This window comes from Ruditapes philippinarum, unplaced genomic scaffold, assembly GCF_026571515.1.
Source record: "Ruditapes philippinarum isolate M1 unplaced genomic scaffold, ASM2657151v2 ctg3880_1_1_1_1, whole genome shotgun sequence".
In the NCBI taxonomy this organism is placed as follows: domain Eukaryota; kingdom Metazoa; phylum Mollusca; class Bivalvia; order Venerida; family Veneridae; genus Ruditapes; species Ruditapes philippinarum.
This window is the reverse complement of record NW_026856372.1, coordinates 19,843-42,229: the sequence shown is the minus strand read 5'-3', so window position 1 is coordinate 42,229 and position 22,387 is coordinate 19,843. Positions and strand designations below refer to the sequence as shown.

General features: G+C 33.2%; 1 protein-coding gene across 1 annotated transcript; it reads left to right on the top strand.

Moving 5' to 3' along the window:
* The first annotated feature begins 1,191 nt into the window (after positions 1-1,191).
* Positions 1,192-21,736, top strand: LOC132746314 (GDP-fucose protein O-fucosyltransferase 1-like). The gene is made up of 9 exons (XM_060735427.1): positions 1,192-1,357; positions 4,725-4,843; positions 5,528-5,643; positions 6,346-6,469; positions 12,413-12,587; positions 13,311-13,506; positions 15,116-15,260; positions 16,812-16,882; positions 19,781-21,736. Exons 2-9 carry the CDS (start codon positions 4,735-4,737, stop codon positions 19,964-19,966), a joined length of 1,122 nt encoding a protein of 373 aa, XP_060591410.1. The 5' UTR covers positions 1,192-1,357; positions 4,725-4,734; the 3' UTR covers positions 19,967-21,736.
* Positions 21,737-22,387: the final 651 nt, after the last annotated feature.

The following is a 22,387-nucleotide window of genomic DNA, read 5'->3' as shown; positions in this document are numbered from 1 at the left end:
CAAGACAGGTTCAAATGTTCAGAAATGGCAGACCTACCTTGGTTGGTCAAAGGCACTCGCAGTTTAACCATACATGATCTATTTCAGTCTTAGTAGTAAGGTATTTATTTACAAAAATCATTTTCAATGCTGTTAATTTGAAATCTTGATAGTAAAGTTCAAGTTTGTCACAATGTTTGAAACAATTAAACGCGCGTGTGAATAAAGGGAGGCTACCAAATTATATATGAATAATATTTCTACGTGAGTGATCGTTCTTGTAGAAGTAGACGCTTATTTTCAAATTCGCTTTGCTTAAACGAAAATAAATCATTAATCGCCTAATAAGAGTTATAAGACCTTATGTCTGGGACAGAATAAACAACAACGCTGAAATAGGATGAAGGCCTTCGCATTGTTTCAATATCGTTTAATGCACATCGATACAAAATATTAATGGTTATTCTAAGTCAGAACAAATTGTCTAAGACAACGGTTAAAGGTATGGGTGGGTGGGCAATACAATACGACTTGTACAATACAATGCGAAGTCCTCTCCGCCTGTCAATAACGTTCAGTGAGCACGAAATAATCGTGCAAAACTATGACACAACTAATTAACCGTACATCTATAACTCTTAAACTGCATTAAATACATAAGTTTGTATTATAGTAGTTGGCTAAGTTTAAGAAATAATTTACGAATGACTGGAACCTTATATGAACTCTGATGATAATGATGATTATGGCGATGAATAATGGATGATGATGACGATGATGATGACCATGGTAGCCTCGGTCTAATAATTTAATATTTAAAGTAATAGAATACATTAAATCAGCGTTGCAGTGTGCGGAACAAAATGTTAACAATGTTTTTCTTCGATATGAGAAAAAATTGTGTTGCAAGCTTTAGTTCATTTGTAAACGTGTTAGAGTAGGCCCTATTGTCAAAATGAAGTTTAAAGTTATCGGTACAATTCTATAATTTTAGTATTTTATATATTTTTGTAACTCTTCAACTTCAGAATTACGCATTTATCAAGCCTCAATGTGTCTTTTGTTTTGTGATTGATATATAATATAGAAGCATCTTTGTTTTAAATATGAAATTATTAAATGTCCTAAAGCAGCCACCATAGTTTCACTATGCAATCGGAATATTTCGCCACTTTCCGTAAAACTAAAAGTAAAATTAGAGTTGTCGTTACTTAAAGCTCTTTCCAAAGAAGAATTTTACACACAGGTGGCCAAGAAAACGATAAAATCTAAATTTTGTATCAATTTGACTGTACTTACATACTGAAATCTTAATTTCACGTTTAACTTCTAGTACTGAATTATACTGTTACTGTCCTAGGGAAATAAATTCTTTAAGGTGAGTGACAATCAATGAAAAACGATTTAATACACTAAAAAAAAGTGTCAACTTGTAAAACTCTGCGGATTCTTCCTTAGCTTAGGTAAGGATATAACAGAAGTTGATTTTTATTTTTAAAAATTTGAATCCTCAAATAAAAAATAAACCTTTAGGTCGACAATTGACAATTGATCCATCATCTATGAATGGAGTCTAATACAGTAATAGCAAGCTTGAAGAGCTGGCGCGAAGGGCCTGCTCGCAAAGGGAGCTTTACGGTAACGCGAGCACCTGCTAGATAGTGATGGTTTTGAAAACTTTTGTCCAAAGTACTGAACAGACACATTGCAACTTTTCGAATTACAGGATAACGATAAAAACTGAGGTATTCTGATTGAAAACAGAAGCATAGACTGGTGTCCTGCGCACTTATATGGGAACCATATATAATTGGACAGGGAACCAGAATAAGTGGAAGCAGTGTATAAAATACAGGACAATTTTTAAACGGAAAATGTAAAATGAAAATAAACAATTATTTTATACTATTTCACGGTTAAAGTAAATCGAGCTCGCTTTGAGGCTTTGCCTTTTTCATATAATCGAGCTCGAAGAGATCGCCCGAAGGGCCTGCTCGCAAAGCTAGCTTTAGGGTAACGCGAGTACCTGCTAGATAGTGTTGGTTTCAGAAGTACTGAATTGACAAATCTACTTTTCAAATTACAAGATATAAGATAACCATAAAAACTGAGGTAATCTGATTGAAAATGGAAGCGTAGACTGGTGTCCTGCTTACTTATTTGGGAACCATAATTGGACAGGGAACCAAAATAAGTGGAAGCAGTGTATAAAATACCTAATGACAATTTTAAAACGGAAAATGTAAAAAAAAAATGAAAGATTATTTTGTACTATTTCACAGTAAAAGTAAATCGAGTAAATGAGGCTTTGCTGCCTTTTTCATATTAATCATTTATCTGTCGCAGCTTATTCAGAAAGACATGTATGTGGTATAAATAGTATAGTTTAACATAGCTAAAGATACTTCAGTGAACAGGTTTTATGGTACTGCTAGAACTGGTGCACAACGTCAAAATAAAAGCTACATATAAAGTTATGGTGGAAGCCAGAACTAAGTTTAACATCACTATCTAGCAGGTACCTGCCTTACTTTAAAGCTCGCTTTGTACTTCGAGCTGGCTATGACATAATGTGAAGACTGAAGACAGACCCCTAGGGAAAGTCCATCAATAATTGTGCCAGGAATCTGACATGCTAGTAATCATTCATCAAACATGCCATGAAGTAAAGTATAGCATACCCCGATAAAACTATGTATAATCCGTTGATAAGATAAAAAACTTTACTATGAACATTAACTACCCGCTACCTTATAGTTTCCAACAGGTAAATAATTTATCACTTGGCTGCCATATTGCCAAAATGTTTGACCGTGTGATATCTAGCTAGATTGACCTTTACAGGTTAATTTGCCCAGACAGTTAAAAAAACCAGAACCTTTGTGCTTCAAAGCTTTTTATAAATTAATTTTTTAGAGATATTGAAAAAGATGATTTCCTGACTTTTGAATTCAATATAATTTCATTTATGTACTGAAAAATTAAAGAAAATAGATAAAAACATGGGTGAAAGTTTTCAGGATTATTCCTGAAGTCAGGATTTTCAGACTCCTGAAAGCCTTCTATTTCCTATGTAGAACTATAAAAAAACTGCTAAATTCAGGATTTTCAGGATTTTTGAAATTTCCAATGTTAACCCATGTAAAAATATTATCTTGAATTATAAGTATTGAAATTATGTCAACAAAGATGTTCTAAATATAGTATTAATATAAAATCAGTTCAATAAAAACAAACGCTTTTCTTAAGCTTTCGACGTTTAGTCTTCTTCAGAAAAAATTGACGTTTTATCTAATAAATATAGTATGTCATACAAGATCTCTGGTAGCTCCTTAATGTCATGGATGACAGAAGTCGGGTTAATTGATGTTTCACAGTTAAATATTAATATTTTGATACTTTAAATGGTATAGAAGTTGAACAAGATTTAAATAATTGTTTTATCACAAAATGCACAAGAATTAATTGGTACAAGGATATTTGCAAATGATTAACATATACTATTCTGGTTAGGTTTCATAACGCGTCTGATCCAAAACTTCAGATGAAAACCAAAAATGAGCCGCATCACGACAAAACCAACATAATGAGTTTGCGACCAGCATGGATCCAGACCAGCCTGCGCATCCCAGTGATTTTCTTTGCAATTTTCAAAACAACCTGTGGCCTTCTGAAGGGGAAAATATAGCGCGATAAATCAGAAAAGGGGAAATGAAATACCAACAACTGAGAATGGAATTTACCCAACATTTTATAAAATTTTCAATTTCATTTCAATTTAACATGCATGGTACATAGCAGAGGCTATCTATAGGAACAGCTTTATCTTCTAGCTGATATAAGTCAGATGCTGTTAAGTCATGGTTCTGGTGAAGAATGTGCACAGGGCATTTTAGGGAAAAATATTAGCATCTTTAGGGGAAAATATACCTATTTTTGGCTAGGGGAAACAGCCTTTATTCGGCTGTAAAATAAATGAAATAAAATCACTGCATCCGCGCAGTCTGATCAGGATCCATGCTTTTCGCTATCAGTTTCTCTACTTGTTATAGGGTCTGTAAGCAAACAGCATGGATCCTGATCAGACTGCGCGGATGCGCAGGCTGGTCTGGATCCATGCTGGTCACAAACCCATTATGTTGGTTTTGTCGTGACGCAGCTCAAATGTTAAAAAGTGGCTTATAAAGTTTTGGTAGCCAGAACTATTAATTGTAGAGACATTGGTAATTAGTGGTAAGTTATCCAGGAAGCAGGTTAAGTGGACTGAATCAGATTGCCAAAATACAAAATGAGCAAAATTGTGTTAGAATTAGTGTCCATACACAGATAAACTGCTCCAGCATAACAGCTTCTATGAAAAATTTCAAATGTTCATTTTATATGTGAAAATTAGAATCAGAAGCCAAGTTTCAGTGTTACATATAGGCCGCGCGAGTCGTGCATAATTTTTTGCAGATTGCACATTTGAATGAGGTCAGTGTGTGCCAAGTCTCGCATCATACAATCTTTTCAACTTAGTTCAACTTATCTATATCATATCTTGAACGCTTCTGCCATTTTTGTTTTCACTTGCAGGAATGACTAAAATACATACTTAATCAAGTGTAACAGCCATAATTTTCAATTTCAAGATTCAACATTGAGTCATCTAGGGTATACACCTCTGTAGGTTATGTTGTGTTCTAACTTCTAGGACACATGTTTATTTATACATATATACTGATTCTATGTTTTGTGTTTTACAGAGCTAGAGTGATGGCGGATATTATGCAGACACTGCTTCTACTGCTGGGATCAGCTATGTTGATTAAAGCTGAAATTACAGTGGATCCAAATGGCTATGTGATGTACTGTCCATGTATGGGTAAGGAATACATTCAAGTTACATATGTTTGTTCAATTTCCAGCATCCTAAATATTAAAATGAAAATTTCAGCATCATGTAACAGGAGCCTAGTTTCACAATTTTTGTGCTGAAAAATCCCTTCCTTAATCAAAATAAACTTCTATATTATTCTTATAAAAATTCCCTAAAAGAAAAAAAAATCTCTTAACCACAATCCCCTGTGATATAGTGAGTGAGTGTCTAAAGTCATACTTTTAATCACTTTTAAATCTATCTATTATTTTTGGAATTTACTTTTTGCATATAGAATATGTAACACTTATGAGTTTACCGATGTATTTCTTGAAGACAATGCAAAAGTCCCCTACATTAGAGCCCCAGTCAAGGTAATAAGGGCCTTGAGAGAAAGAAAAATCTTTCAATGAAAACATTTGATAAAATTTGTACAAGTTATTCTATAAAACCGAAATTCACAGAAGAAAAGCACTGCCAGTTTGGTTCATGGAAATAAAGTTTTGTTGCCTGATTTCAGTTCTAAACTCACTTTAACTGAATATAATTTTCATATGTTAAGAAATATCTTAATGATATTATTACAAAAACAATGAAATTTTTGTTACATGTTACTATAAATAGATGAAAAATAAGATATTTTGCCAATGAGTTGAAAGAAATTACATATAGAAATTGCTTTACTTTCAGGAAGGTTTGGTAACCAGGCAGACCATTTTCTGGGAGCAATCAGGTTTGCTAAGGCATTAGATAGGACATTGGTTCTTCCACCTTGGGTTGAGTTCCGTTTTCCAGCACCAAGATCAGTAAGTGACCTCTAATATAAATATTATGCCATAAAGTTGATCCATTTAGAATTCTGAGTAATGTGAGAAAACTTTAAAGCTGCATGCCTCCTGATGAATCAAACTATTTCAAGGCAAACAAAGTTGAGAAAAAAAAGTACTGAGATTTTAAGAAAACTAAAAAGATTCAAGATAAAAGTAATAATTTCCATGTAATGACCAATTTTGCAGTATTTTTCACCATATTTCTACTGAGTTACTAAAACAGTTAAACTTTTTTGTTGTTGCATTTTTTGCTAATAAACATGGGTTGTAAATGCTGTTTGCAATGTAAAAATTATTTTCTTTGTTCACTGCATATTATTTGATTTTTTAAAACATTTTCCAACTTTTCATGAAAATTAGCATAAATCTGGAGGCATGCTGCTTTAAAAAGCAATGTGACAAATTGTCTGACATATCTTGATATGACTTTACTTGATTTTAATTGACTTGACTTGATTCGGGTAGTGGTGTTCTTTTTTCACAGTACTTATTCAAACTGAAGAGCTAACTTTAAAAATCAATTCAGTTTGTTAACTTTTGAACTTACATGTAACTCACATTTCATTGCTAAAATACAAATGTAAAGTAAAACCCACCAGACGCAGATATTTTATATTTGAAATAAATTTCCTGATTATTTTGTAATGGTCAGACTTATTTATAATTAAATCATTTCAGGTACAAGTCCCTTTTGACACATATTTCCAAGTGGAACCATTAAAGCAATTCCATAGAGTGATTACCATGGAATCTTTCTTTAAACATTTAGCTGATCAAGTGTGGCCTGTTGGGAAGAGAGCAGGTATGCATGTTTGTTTTGTTTGACTTCTGACACTGTGTAGGTCAGATAGTGACCTTCTGACACTGTGCAGGTCAGATGGTGACCTTCTAGCTTTACTGGTGGAGAAAAACCTGATATGCTTATCTGTCCATTATTTCAGACATGAGTGGGGCTGGGCTACAGAGTTAGCTTAAACCCTGGACCTTCAATTAACTACCTGGATAGCTTTCCTTACATGAAAACAATCTCTATCAGGATTCAAACCCATTGTGGTGAGGGATTAGTGATTTGATGCCAGTAACCTTAACCACTCAGCCAATAAACCAGTAAGGTTTTTGACAGGCATCATATCCTAATGACCTGAAGCTGTGGCTGATACCAGTGAATTGTATTTCAGACCACTAGTACTTGAACTTTTCATAGATTTACTTGATTTGCTGAATGAGTTCAAAGTAAATGCAAAAGCATTGTATCTTCATAATTTCTTAAATTTGCTTTAATGCAGTTAGCACATTCACCGACTTGACAGATTTACCTACATGTATTTACCTACATTGTCAGTATTATATTGAATGATCTTCATTAGGAGGTTTTTGACTCTGTTTATCATTGTTGCACATGTTATAGCAACACAGAATTGTACAGGCCTCTCACAATATACTTTTAAACATGTCAGGGTTATGTGAAGTAATGGTTAGAGTTATTTTCTTTCTTTGAGGAAATTGACAAGGTACGGTTTGAAAAAATATCAGTGATATTTCACACCTGTTTGCTATGATATTCATATCTTTTCTATGGATTGACTCGTTTATTAAGCAGTGTGTATGACATTACTATCTATAGAACTGAAAAAAAAAATCAGACCTACATGCAAGTTTGTGTGTTTTTAGCTCGACTATTCGAAGAATATGAGAGCTATTGTAGTTGCCACGGCATCGGCGTGGGCATCGGCATTGGTTAAAGTTTTTAGTAAAGTCAAATTCTCAATTATTGCTTGAGATATTCAATTGAAGCTTACAATACTTATTTATAGTTACAATGTACATCAGATTGACAAGTTGGATAACTCTGCCTACAATATTTACAGAACTATGCCCCTTTTTAACTTAGAAATTTTGGTTAAAGTTTTTCGTAAAGTCAAATATGTCAATAACTATCAGAGATGTTGATTTGAAACTTCTCATATGCATGAAGGGTCATAATTGTATGTCACTGACCCAGTTCCATAACTCTATCTTGCATTTAGGCTGATTTATCTCCCCTTGTCTACTTAGTCTCTTGGTTAATGTTTACATGCAAGTTTTACATATCTCAATAACTATTAAAGATATTTATTTAAAACTTCATATATGCATTTAGGGTCATAATTGTAGGTCACTGACCAAGATCCATAATTCTATCTTGCATTTAGGTAGATTTTTCTCCCCTTTTTCAACTTAGAAATTAATGGTAAAGTTTTGCTTGTAAGCTGTTATCTCCATTTCTACTGATAGACTGGTTTGATTTTGGGAAAATGTTCATCCTAACGGCATTTTTTAGTACAGGCAGTTAGTTGGGCTTACTTACCTATTTCGAGTACGCTGAATTAATTTCTTGCTCTACCACGGCTGTATTTTTAGTCCTTGACCTTTAAAAATCAATTTCAAAATGGCCGCCATTGAATTTTTTAATTTTACTTTAATTTTCCCACGGGCGAGATATATTCATATGTTTTTCATTTTAATTTAGGGCTTTGTTAATTTTAGTCTGCTGAAGTGTGGACGAGAAGAATGGATGCAAAAACAATTAAATTTATTGCAGCAGCCATCTTGGATTTCAAAATGGCTGACAATTTCCTATGTTTTATACACTGTATTATAATTAAAGTAAACAAGCACAAGAAGACATTTTACCAGGCATGTTTTCTTTTATTAGAAGTGCAGTGATACTAATTATGACTTCCAAGCACAGATTTTGAAAAACATCCATTAAATCTACAAACTTTATGGTGCAAAAAGGTCACAATTTATACCCTAATACAACGTAAATGAGAGTCATATTTGCGTTCACTTTGTCATTGAGATGTTATTTTTATACTTCTAAGAATACAATGCATGTTCTTTAAATTATTGCGATGTTTTTTAAATTGGATTTGTATCGCCCTGAGGGGGGACCTGCTCAAATGTCTGTTCGTCTGTCTATCTGTCCGAGCGTCCTCTTGTGTCAGTTAGGGGTATTTGCGATCACAATTAGGCGTTTAGATTAATTCCGTATACCCCCAATCTATAGGATAAATCATTGGTTATGGGAGGCAAAAGGTTGCTTTTGGAGTAAGAAACAAACATGAAGATAACAGACATCTTCACAAATCTCTCAGTAAGAGCTTGTCCCTGTCTGTCCGTTTTTAATCTCGTCCATATCTATCATTTTTTTTTATAGATTTTGAAAAAATTGCATTAATGTGTGGCACATTGATATGTCATAAGAAAGACCCAGGTTTGAAGCTCAACTCTTCAAGTTAGACTTAAAAGTGCTTGAAAAAAGATGTGCATTTAAGTATTCTGTCATTTAGAGATGAATTTTGAAATAATTAATCATAAATATACCGCCTATAACGGATTGGGAAATGATATACTTTATATATTATTACTTAATCTTCAAACAGGGATACCATGAAAATTGTTTGGTTATTTCTTATGTCAATGTCAATTGCGCAAGAACATGTACTGGGACGTGTAGTGATTGAGAGCCAATTCAGGGTCATGTCTATCAAGAAAGACAAGTTGGTAAAGGTTCATTAGTGGGGAACCCGATCAACAATTTTTCTATTTAAAAAAATGTCTTAGTATTTCCAAAAGTGATATAGGAATCGCCATCCATTCGAAAAATATAATTTTTTTTTCATGAAATAGACTACTTTCCTGAATAATACAGTTAATGTTTCTTCTTGTAAGAGGAATATTCCATATGGTGTTTATCCCATGGAAGCCCCTAAATACTAGTGCCGAGCTTCGTGCATGAGGATAGTATTTCATTTGCTTGTATAGGTAACCCGACAAGAACATGGTGGTTGTTGCCCCTGTGTTAGGACTTTTGTCGTCTATTTTGTTATCATGTGGTATTAAATTATCTGTTTTGATTGACCTAGAGCAGGCGGTGTACAGGTAAAAATATTTAAATCTTGTTAATTGTATATGCCGCCGTCCTGGAACGACAATAACTGCGTAAATGTGTAATTTGTTAAGGTCGTGTTATGTCTACAGTTAAACTTCTATATCATAAAATCATTATATAAACGTAACAAGGTGGTTGTGTACGATCTATAACTTTCTCATTAATTGATGCCTCTTGAAATAATAATTCTGCATAAATATATGGCACATTGGGACAATGAGTCACATGTTAACCCATCTGATGAGGTAAATCAAAGATCAAAATCATACTTTCACTTCGAACAAAATATTTCCTTAAAGTGTCTAAAAAGTCTGGTTAACGATTTTGTCATTTATGGATGAATTAAAAATCATTTGGGATAAATATGGTGCCTCTTTGTAAGACGACATGTAGCGGACAAATGTTTTAAGGTCATACTTGTATTTCAAAAGTCATGGTATGAGAGTGCATTTGTGGCCATGTCTAGTCCATTTATGTTTTATTCAGCGAGAGATAAGAATAAATACGTGGCACTTTGAAACAATTTGTCTTGAGTGAGAAAAGAATTGTCGCATAAAGTAAGATTTCAGACATTAAAGGTCATATTTTGAAGGTCATGTCCGGTCATGAATTCTGTCATTTATTAGATGGATATTGGCATAACTGGGCATACATTTGTGGCACATTAGGACTACTTGTAATGCTTAAACATTAGGTTGATAGCTAGATAGGTCAATTTAGAACATTGATGGTTGTGTCTGTATCTTTGTCATTTAATCATGGATGCTTTTTAAAATAATAAGGTTTACTGAAGATATAAATAAATGCTTCTTAATGTTTCTAATGTTTGTAAAACTTGTAAGACTACAGTAACCATGCCTTCAATGTAAAAAATGGAAAACAAGATTAACAAGGAAAGTGGCACACCCTTGTTTATCTTTGTTTTACATAATTGTCAGGATAGTGCAAAAATAGTTGGTACACATTTTAGTGACTAAAGTTACACTAAGAAATACCAAAGTAATATTATGAAGTGATAGTAGAAAAAATATGAGATTAAATAATTATATTGTGGCAAATGACATCAAAATATGTTATATCATAATGGAATAAGATACTCATCAATTTCTTGAAAGATAGCCAATACAAGAACATACTAAGTATGAAGATTTGAATATATCTTAGTCACTTGAATGATTTTAAAACATGAAATAGAATAAGGCGCAGCGTCCTTGGCAAAGTAACATAATTATAATAAAGACGTTAATATTAACTTAGACAATGAATGAATAAATATCAATGAATTTAGACAAAACCAAAAAATCTCCTATTATCAGTTAAGTTAATAAAATTTAAAGACATAGGCTTCGACGGCATATGTTACATGATTTACATGTAGTAGCAAAAAAACAAAATGCTCTATCAAAACATTCTGTGTTAATAAAAAAGGGTAAACAGCAGTGAATCGTCAATATACTAGTATTAATTGCAGAATTGGTATCAATTATCTGTCTAATCTTCTATGCATGTACCATTATCAAATACCCTCGTTAGACCTATAATGTTTTACTCTACATTATTCTCTAACCGTAAGACAGTGCAACCTCGTAGACTATTTATGGTTCATGTTTGCGATACTTTTTTCAAAGTGAAAGATAATAAAGATTAAAATGACTTTACCATTTATTTGAGTTTATTTCAATTAATAAATAGATGATCTGTTTTAACCATGTCTAGGCATGTTTAAAGTTTGATTGATAAATACGACCCTTTATAAAGGAGCTATATCAATACAACAATAAAATAAATATCGTATAAACACTTCTGCGGATATTTCTAAATTCCAAATTTCGCAATTCCCCCTTTGATTTATGAATTTTGCGTAGGCCGGCGCTAGGGTGCTTGGACGGTACCTTGCAATTTCAAGTAACGTCTATGTACAGGCTCAATCAAATCGAGCCTACAACATTTTAATTTTGCCGTTTTTATTGTTTTTAGGGATTCTGTTGTTGTTGCTTTTTTCTATTTTAAATCGGGTCGTACAATAGATATTGTTGCAAAGACATGCGGGCCCAGAGACATAGTCGCTGACCTGTGAAGATGACAGGCAATATTTAAAATATTTACATACTGACCTTGATTCGAATTATAAAATGACACAGTGTGTACCATTCGACATGACATGTTGCTTATATCATTTTACAATTTTGATACTCAGAAGGATCCATTTGTTTAAAAGCACTTTACTTATATTTGTTAAAAAAGGTGTCCATTTTGAAATCAAAGATGGCCGGCACAGCAGTCAATGTGTAAAGCATGTATAATTATCAGCCAATTATTCCTAAAAGTAATTGAAACTTTATTCCATGTAGATTAACGGACATACGATACGATATGTACCAGAAATAATAATTTTTTAAGTAGATGGTAAAGGACAATGGCGGCCATTTTGATTTGACCTTTAGAAGGTCAAGGACTTCGAGTACAGCCGTGGTAGAGCAAAAAATGGATTCAGCGTACCCGAATTATGTAAAAACGATTGACTACCTGCTTGTACTAAAAAATGCCGTTAGACTCTTAACGGAGGGTCTTTTCTGAAAATCAAACCCGTCTATGAAGGGTTTGTGCCTTTTTTTGGACAATTTTATGCATTCATAATAATAAAGCAGTGATTTACTTGATAAACATCTTAATAACAAGCCTTTGTACCTTTTTGGTCAATTTTATGTATTCATAGATAAGCATTATTATACTCAATTAAACACCCTTGTGACAACTTTTTCGAATAGTCGAGCCTTACTGTCCTCAGACAGTTCTTGTTTTATTTTTCAGTTCTGTGTTATCAAGCAAGGACTTATGGTGCTAAAGAAAATGATTGCAATGCTAAGGAAGGGAATCCTTTTGGCCCATTTTGGGATACATTTAATGTGGAATTTGACAAATCAGAATTTTACCAACCTCTATACCATGATACCTCACCTAGTGAAATAAACAGATGGAAAGAGAGGTTGGTGTACAGTTTGTAGTGTACAGTTTGTAAAGAAGCATGCCTCTAGAAATGTTTTAATTTTTAGGAAAACTTAAAATTATTCTTATGGGTAAAAATGTTGCCAAGTGTACAAGTAACGTAATTTAACCTTGCATAAAGCATTAACAATTCACATGAATTACATATATCAGTTAAAATATTGAAGAAAAAAACACTCTCCTTTACTCTGTAATTGCAAGGGTAGAATTTTTGTGATAAGAATTGTCAATTCTGTCATAAGTTGCACAGTGTATTCAAAAATTTGCTTTGATTTCGATTTTTCGATCAATTGTGGCCATTTGTTTTAACTAAAGAGAATTTACATTGTAATATCCAGGCTCTTGTTTAACTATCAAGTCCTATTGACAGCTCTTGTTAGTGAATATATTTGACTAGAAGTGAGAATTTGAAAGAGAGGCAAGGAGAAAAAAGAACAGTTGGTTTATTATTTTTAATAGAAAAATGCATGTAGATATATTGCCTTAAGTTTGAACATGTTTACTGCAGTACTGTCTATTTGAAAGACCCTGGCATAAGTAACCAAATAGTTGATGAACGATTGTTATCAGTCCTTAATTCTGATTCTGCAAGATTTATTATACTAAATGATGTATGGTAAAGCGTCAATACTCAGAGAAGTAGCTTAACAAAGACCCTGTACTTCATAATGTATTCATTTGTTGTTGTTGTGTTTTTCCGCAGGTATCCTGGAAAAGATTGGCCTGTTCTAGCATTTACTGGTGCCCCAGCAACTTTCCCAGTTCAGCAGCAAAATGTTGGTCTACAGAAGTATATTAAATGGTCAGAAAACATTGCTGGACAAAGAGATAAATTTATAAAAGACAATATTGGAGATAAGAAGTTTATTGGTATCCATCTACGACTTGGGTCAGATTTTGTAAGTGTTACGGTTGAGTACACATCCAGGGTTTCGTTTCTTTGAATATAAAGTTTGACGACTGTGCCAGGGAATGAATTCTTTGGCTTAGTAGTTGAAAAAGTTAAACATGTATTTATTTTTGTTTGCTGCCTATACTACAGTACAGGAGTTTGAATTCCCATAATGAGCAGGATTTTTTTTTCTAATTTATTTGCTGTATATTCCTATTGAAAAAGTATAAGCATTATACATCAAGGACATTTGTTTGTTTATAGCCAGACTATTGGATGAATAGGGATAACTATTGTACTCAGCCCAGCATCACTGTCACTGTCACACTTTTGGTTAAGTTATGCGTGCAAGTCTGTACCTCCAAAACAAAAATGTTGATCAGCATATGTAATTGTGCACCTGGGTATTTTCATGTGGATTTATTTAGTATTTTTAGAGTTATTTCCCTTGACATAGTAAAAATTTGCAATTTTCAACTTGTGTTGCATGGAAATTGCTCAGCATGTGAAGTTGTGCACCTGGGGTTTTGCTTGTGGATTTATTCTGTTTTGCCCTTGACTTAGTAAAAATTTGCAATTTTCAACTTGTGTCGCATGTATCTCAAAAAGTATTTGACCTAGAGTCATGAAACTTACAAGGAATTTTGATCAACATGTGTTGTTGTGCACCTGGGTATTTTCATGTGGATATATTTAGTATTTTTAAAGTTATTGCCCTTGACTTAGTAAAAATTTACAATTTTCAATTTGTGCCATGCCTAGCTCAAAAAATATTTGACCTAAAGTCATAAAACTTAGCAAGAATGTTGATCAGCTTGTGAAGTTGTGCACCTTGGGTTTCGCTTGTGAATTTATATGTTTTGTCAGAGTTATTGCCCTTGACTTAGTGAAAATTTTCAATTTGTGTTGTGTGTAGCTCCAAATGCATTTAACCTAGTGTCATCAAACTTAGCAGGACTGTTGGTCAGCATGTGTAGTTGTGCACCTTGGATTTAGCGTGTGGATTTATCCAGTATTTTTAGAGTTATTGCCCTTGACTTAGTAAAAACTGTTTCATTATGTTGTGTTATTTGTTCCTTGAGTGCTTGAGTTAGAATCAACCATCTTTACAGGAATAATAATCAACATCACTGTGAATCTATGCACCTGGGATTTTGCATGTGGATTTTTTTTTAGTTTTGTTAGAGTTATTGCCCTTGATTTAGTATAAATTTGCAATTTTCAACTTGTTCATGCATAGCTCAAAAAGTATTTGGTCAGCATGTGTACTTATGCACCTTGGGGTTTGCTTGTGGATTTATTCAGTATTCATAAAGTTCTTGCCCTTTACTAAGTAAAAGATTTTTAGTTTTCAACTTGTGGCCAGGTAGCCCAAAAAATATTTGACCTAGAGTTACAAGATTGACAAGACAGTGGAGTTTGGGGCACCTGTGTCCTATTGACATATTTCTAGTTTAACTTTCTAAAATTCTACATTTTCCAAGCTCTTGTTTTACTATCAAGCACTGAGAATAGTGAGGCACAATGTCCTACTGACAGCTCTTGTTAGTGAACATATTTAACTAGAATTGAAACAGTTGGGGAAAGAAATTTGAAAAGTGTTTTATTTTATACAGGAGAATGCTTGTAGACATATTGACAAAAGTCCGAACATGTTTGCTGCTGTACAGTGTCTAGGATATGGGAAAGCTTCACAAGAGATGTGTTACCAGTCTGAGGATACTATTGTCAGAGATCTAGGAAAACTTATAAAAGATACTGGTAAGTGTTGGGGGTAATATGATGCTGTTGGGGAAGATGTCATATAATGGTTTTTGGGGAAATTTTTGATATGATGCCAGAGCTGTCATCGATAGATACAATATCTATTTATTATCAATATTTTTCTATAGATTAATAATTTATACACAATTAAAAAAAAATTGATGATTTTGACTTATTAAATTAATGTGTAGAAATTATGGAAATTCACCCAAAACATACAGAAGCACATGTCCATGCCTAACTCTATGCTGTTGTCACATAATAGAAATATTTCATAACAGTGATGACGAAAAATGGTAAGGAAAAATTTCATGCAATTTGCATTTATTAACTCTTTTGTTTAAAAGCAAACAATTATAAAAACAAACATAGTTTATTATTAAAAATATTTCATTCACATGCTCTGTTTGTTTGATTCCTGCCAAACTTTAAATTAGAAACTGCTATGGATATTTTAAAGGAACAACTCTTTTGAGGTGACAAAATTACCCAATTCTGAAGGTATAATGCTCGAATCATGCAAACAAAACAACATTCAAATGGACAAATACTGTATAGTGGAACCCCATTGTATCGTGCTATTCATTGTATCGATTTATTTACAAATGTATAGATTTTTTGCAAAATTCGCCACCTACTGATTGTTAAAATTTGTAACAGTGTCACGAAAATCTTTCGCATTGTTTTTGTGCAGTAAAATGATCAAAAACATGTTTCCAGTACCGTAAGACATTGTAGACAATAAAGAGACTTATAAATAATGTGTTCTTAATAAAAGTACATTTACTGTCTGTTAAAAGTTCCTAAATTTATGCTGACATTTTAAAACAGACAACTATGTTTCTAATTTACTGAAAAATCGAACATAAAGATGGTTCAGGCTTCCAAAACTTTGACTAACTGAGCGATTCTCACAATGCATCAATATAATGGCGTGACCTAATTCTTCAACCTGTTTGACATATCTGTAAATATCAGTATATTCAAAGCTAAATACTATATATCAGTGATGTTTGCCATGTAATTATAATGGCAAAAGGATCAAAATAAATGATACAAAATAAAGATTCAGGGAAATTTAATTTTTTTAACTGCAGTTTGGATTTATGGGTAAATAAATCGATACAACGGGGTTCCAGTGTATATGATATATTATAGTAATAATACATGTTATACAGAAATATCCTCTGAATAAAATAGAAAAATACATTTTAGTGGGATTCTTATCCCGTTTTGTGGCAGAAGAGTTTAAACGTATTACATTGTAGGTCATTTTACAGAATTAAAATAATACTTCTGGAAAAACACATTGAATGAGTAACATTTTGCATAGCAATTATTAGTCAAGACCGGCATCAAGTACAAAAATTTACGGAAAAAAAAATTCAGTCTTGTTGTGTCAATAAATTTCAGGGGAGTCCCTTTATGTCATTTCAACATTGAAATATCAAAATCATTTAGCAAACAGTATAAAGTTTTGCCAGATGACAATTAATTACTTTCTATGCTTTATATGATATATGACTTTCTTTTTTATATATTTAACAGGGTGTACAGCAGTATTTATAGCAACTGATAGCAAAGATCTTAAAAGTAAATTATCCAAAAAATTTGAAAAGGTAAGTTTGTCAATGTTATGCGAATATGCTTTTTGAGTTGGTTTTTTTATGCTCCCCGAAAAATTTCGGGGGAGCATATAGTCGGCGCCTTGTCCGTCTGTCCGTCTGTCTGTCCGTCCGTCCGTCCGTCTGTCCGTCCGTTTTCTTGTCCGGAGCATAACTTGAAAACCCTTGGAGATAATTTGTTTAAACTTCATACAGTGGTAGAGGGCATTGAGGGGGAGTGCAGTGTCAAAGAACCATAACTCTATTTTGCCCGGTTTTTGAATTATCTCCCCTTATAGAAAAATCTTGTCCGGGGCATATCTCTAAAACTATAAGAGATATCAACATGAAACTTTGTAGGTGAATAGATCTCAATGGGTAGATGTGCAGTGCATAAGACCAATAACTCTTTTTGTCCTAATTTTGGAGTTATTGCCCTTTGTTAATTTCAACACTTTGAACTTTGTCCGGAACATAACTCTAAAACTATAAGAGATATCAAGATGAAACATTGTAGGTAGATAGATCTCATTGAGTAGAAGTGCAGTGCAAAAGAACCATAACTCTGTAAGCCTCATTTTTGAATTATCTCCCCTTATAGAAAAATCTTGTCCGGGGCATAACTCTAAAACTATAAAGAGATATCAACATGAAACTTTGTAGGTGAATAGATCTCAATGGGTAGATGTGCAGTGCATAAGACCAATAACTCTTTTTGTCCTAATTTTGGAGTTATTGCCCTTTGTTAATTTCAACACTTTGAACTTTGTCCGGAATATAACTCTAAAACTATAAGAGATATCAAGATGAAACATTGTAGGTAGATAGATCTCATTGAGTAGAAGTGCAGTGCAAAAGAACCATAACTCTGTTAAGCCTCATTTTTGAATTATCTCCCCTTATAGAAAAATCTTGTCCGGGGCATAACTCTAAAACTATAAGAGATATCAACATGAAACTTTGTAGGTTAATAGATCTCAATGGGTAGATGTGCAGTGCATAAGAACAATAACTCTTTTTGTCCTAATTTTGGAGTTATTGCCCTTTGTTAATTTTAACACTTTGAACTTTGTCCGGAACATAACTCTAAAACTATAAGAGATATCAAGATGAAACATTGTAGGTAGATAGATCTCATTGAGTAGAAGTGCAGTGCAAAAGAACCATAACTCTGTTAAGCCTCATTTTTGAATTATCTCCCCTTATAGAAAAATCTTGTCCGGGGCATAACTCTAAAACTATAAGAGATATCAACATGAAACTTTGTAGGTTAATAGATCTCAATGGGTAGATGTGCAGTGCATAAGAACAATAACTCTTTTTGTCCTAATTTTGGAGTTATTGCCCTTTGTTAATTTCAACACTTTGAACTTTGTCCGGAATATAACTCTAAAACTATAAGAGATATCAACATGAAACTTTGTAGGTTAATAGATCTCAATGGGTAGATGTGCAGTGCATAAGAACAATAACTCTTTTTGTCCTAATTTTGGAGTTATTGCCCTTTGTTAATTTTAACACTGAACTTTGTCCGGAACATAACTCTAAAATTATAAGAGATATCAAGATGAAACATTGTAGGTAGATAGATCTCATTGAGTAGAAGTGCAGTGCAAAAAAACCATAACTCTGTTAAGCCTCATTTTTGAATAATCTCCCCTTTTAGAAAAATCTTGTACTGGACATAGCTGTAAAACTATAAGAGATATCAACATGAAACTCTGTAGGTAGATGTATCTCATTGGGTAGATGTGCAGTGCACGAGAATCATAACTCTGCCTTGCCTAATTCTGGAGTTATTGCCATTTGTTTATTTTTACTTTTTGAAGTTGTCCGGAACATAATTCGGAAACCATAAGAGATATCAACAAGAAACTTTGTAAGTTGATAGATAACAGTGATTAGAAGTGCAGTGGAAAGAACAGTAACTCTGCCTTTCCTAATTTTGGAATTATTGCACTTTGAACCTTTTTCCAGGGACATAACTCTGAAACTACAAGAGGTGTACTTTCCTGTGTCCAAAACCTATTCGGGGAGCATCACCCGGCTCAAACCGGGCTCTTGTTTATCAATGTTTTGGGAAACGAACCCGGTTTGCCTGATTCACAATCCAACGCTCTAACTTTTGAGCTAACTGGACAGTTTGAACCAGAAAAGTTTATGCTGTGCCCTTATAACGGCTTGAGTTTGCCTTTCCATAATTCTGTCATGCCCATAGTACTTTCATTTATTTACAGATTCCCTAGATATTTGGTACAGAGCTAGAGTGCTTAATACTCCTACTCAGGGTGTACGATTATTTTGTCCAGGGTCAAGGACTGCATTTTAAAAGGCATTTGTTGAATTCTTAAAAGACAAAAAAAATGAAACAGTGGTCATGAACTTTGGTCAAACAATCTGGAGAGAATGTGGTAGCAGCCAGCTTTTGTCTTTGATTAATTTAGGACTTGGTTTGATACAATAACATGTTCATTTAATGTTTCCACATTTCTTCTTTTAAGATAAACTGTTTCACAAGTATGGCTCCTTTTTCATGTAAACAGTATCTAACATTCTCTAAAAACTTTTATTTGGGCGTCTGTGGCCGAGTGGTTAAGGTCGTTGACTTCAAACTACTTGCCCCTCACTGCTGTGGGTTCGAATTCTGACAGGGACTTTGGAATTTTTCATCTGAGGAAGCTATCCAGCTAGCTTACGGAACGTCGGTGGTTCTACTCAGGTGCCCGTTGGTGCCTGAAATAATGCATGGAAGGCACCTGACGTCTTCCTCCACCAGTAAAGTTGGAATGTCGCCTTATGACCTATACTGTGTCCATATGACGTAAAACCCAATCAAACAAACAATTTTCATTTATTTAAATAAAGAAGAGAAACATTGCATGTTGTGCAAAAATAATATCTTGTAAATTTCAGGTAAAATTTGTGAAGCACGAGCCACCACATCCCCATGTGGATTTAGCGGTCCTAGGTGCCTCCGATTATTTTATAGGAAACTGTATATCTACGTTCACAGCTTTCGTTAAACGAGAAAGAGACGTAAATAACAAACCTACAAAATTTTGGGATTTCCCTCCAGCAAAAAAGCACGAGGAGCTTTAACGAATGTATTCATGTAGAAATCCGGATTAACATTTTGTTTACATACTTGTAAAGTGTTTAATAATTGTTGCAAATATTTTTTGTATTCTACGTATATTTTTATTTTTACCTTTACTATTTTTGCCATATACATTGTTAATCATATCCCCAGTGTCTATTCTAGGATTTGAAAAATAGGGGGGATTTTAATTGAAAAATGAGAATTTTTTACATTTGATGGTCTTTTTCCTTCTTTCTCTATGTAAAATTTTCCCCCTGCCTCTGAAAAAATAGGGTGGAATTCTCAAAAACATGAGTGAATCTCCCCATCCCCCATCCTAGAATGGATACTGTGTCCCCATAGGGGAAATTTATAGTAATCATTATATATTAAATTATTAATACACATACATTCCATTGAGGGCCCCTAGCATTATAGTGACTGTTAACCAAATTTTATTCAAATTACGGCCCTTTGATTATTTTTTAATCAAAATTGCCTCCTTCAAAAAGGTCACCTTGTTTATATTATATAGGCTTAAATTTTGTTTTATAATTTCTTATCAATAGAAACGTTTAAAGTGAAATTCCATAATTTTGACTGGTGTATTATCTAGAAATTATGCAAATTCACTAAAAACATATACAGAAGCAGGTGTTCATATTTAAAACTATGCTGTTTTTATTGTGATAAACAAATTTTATAGCATGATCCAAAAATTACGATAACTTTCTCTGTAATCTTGCGTATTTTTCTTAATTTTGAGAAAAATCATTAACAATTTTAAAGGCACATCAAACCTGGGAAATGAAAACTTTTTTGTTTAATGGGCCTTTAATGGTAAAGGTAATTTTAAGGAAAATCATTACCAGTCTTAAAGGCGCATCAAGCCTTGGATATGAAAACTATTTTTGCTTAATGGGCCTTTAATGGTAAAGGACAAGTTACCAAAATACTGGGAATGGTTTGATTGTGAAAAGTAAAGTTATGTTAATGCACACATGCCATAATGTCTGGACGTGGAAACTGTCCTGGAAATCAGATGTGTGCCCCAGAGAGGATTTATGTCCCGGTAAAAATCAAAATCTGAGATAATCTATTTTGCAGATTTTAATGCAATTTATTATTAATGATACTAGAACGCTAATAATGGAACAATTATCTCCAGACAAAATAGCAAATATACTAGAAATGGTGACACTACTCCTTTGATTAGTAAATCTGTGTCCCTTCCAAATAACAATTATTGGCAATAATTTAGAACAGTTAATAGATATAAAACCTAATATGATTTAAAATTAAAAATATTTTGTTATTGTTTTCATTTGTTTATTTGTTCACTCACCAAAGGTGAAAAGATTAGTGTATAATTTTGTTGTTTCTGTTGGCGGTACAGTTGTAATTTTGATGTATCTGTTGACAGTATTAATTGATTGTCTTTAAAGGATTTCCTGTGAGAAAATATTGAAAATATTATGTGAATTTGTAAGATATATTTCTTTATAAATAGAAGTAGGTATACTTTAATGTCATTGTTTTTGAATGGTTGAAGATGCTAACTTCAAAACAATTGCTTCTCAATTCATTAAAATTCATTCAAACACTCATTCAATATCCTGTATAAAGATAGTGACTGAAATGTGTTACTGATGTTCTAATAATACAGGGAATGTTTGTCATATATAGCTTGGTGTTTATTGTTTTCATAAAATGAAAAAATAATATTTTTTGTACATGTTATAGAACCATTTTATACTGCTTGTACTGTAATTAAATACATGTTGAAATGATGATTTTCTTTTTGTTTTAGTTCATTAGTAACCCCTTTCTCCAGGAAAAAGCTAAGTCATTCTTTTAAACATATGATAAAGATGGTAAATTCAGTATTAAATTCCTACACACTGCATGTTTTACCCTAAAACCACTGCATTGACCTTGCCGTGTGAAGACAGGGTAATTAAAACTCTGCTGGTATCTCAGTTATCCCTCATATTGCCCCTGGGTAGCGCTAAGGGTTGGCTTATAAAATTGACTGTCACATAATTTGATTCCCCAATTAATACCAAACCTGAAATGGACATCAACCATAATGGTTTGCATTGTTGACTGAGAATAGCTTGGCATTTGGCTGTTGAAGGTTTAGGTTTGTCTGTCTGGGTTTATACTGGTTTCAACACATTTTTTGACATCCTACATGTATCTTGGTGATTAGTCCATCTAACCAACTTAGCTGAATAACTAACAGTAATAACTAATTTTCTGCAAGTGAGGGACTACTGATGTCACATGACGTATAATCTATGGTGTGTGACAAATGACCGTTAACGCGATGTTCGACATCAATTGTCTTGAGAAATTATGCGTCGTCTGATGTTAGAACCAATGACCCTTGGATTAATTAAATATCATTTGCTATCACTAGAGAGGCAAGGAGACTCATT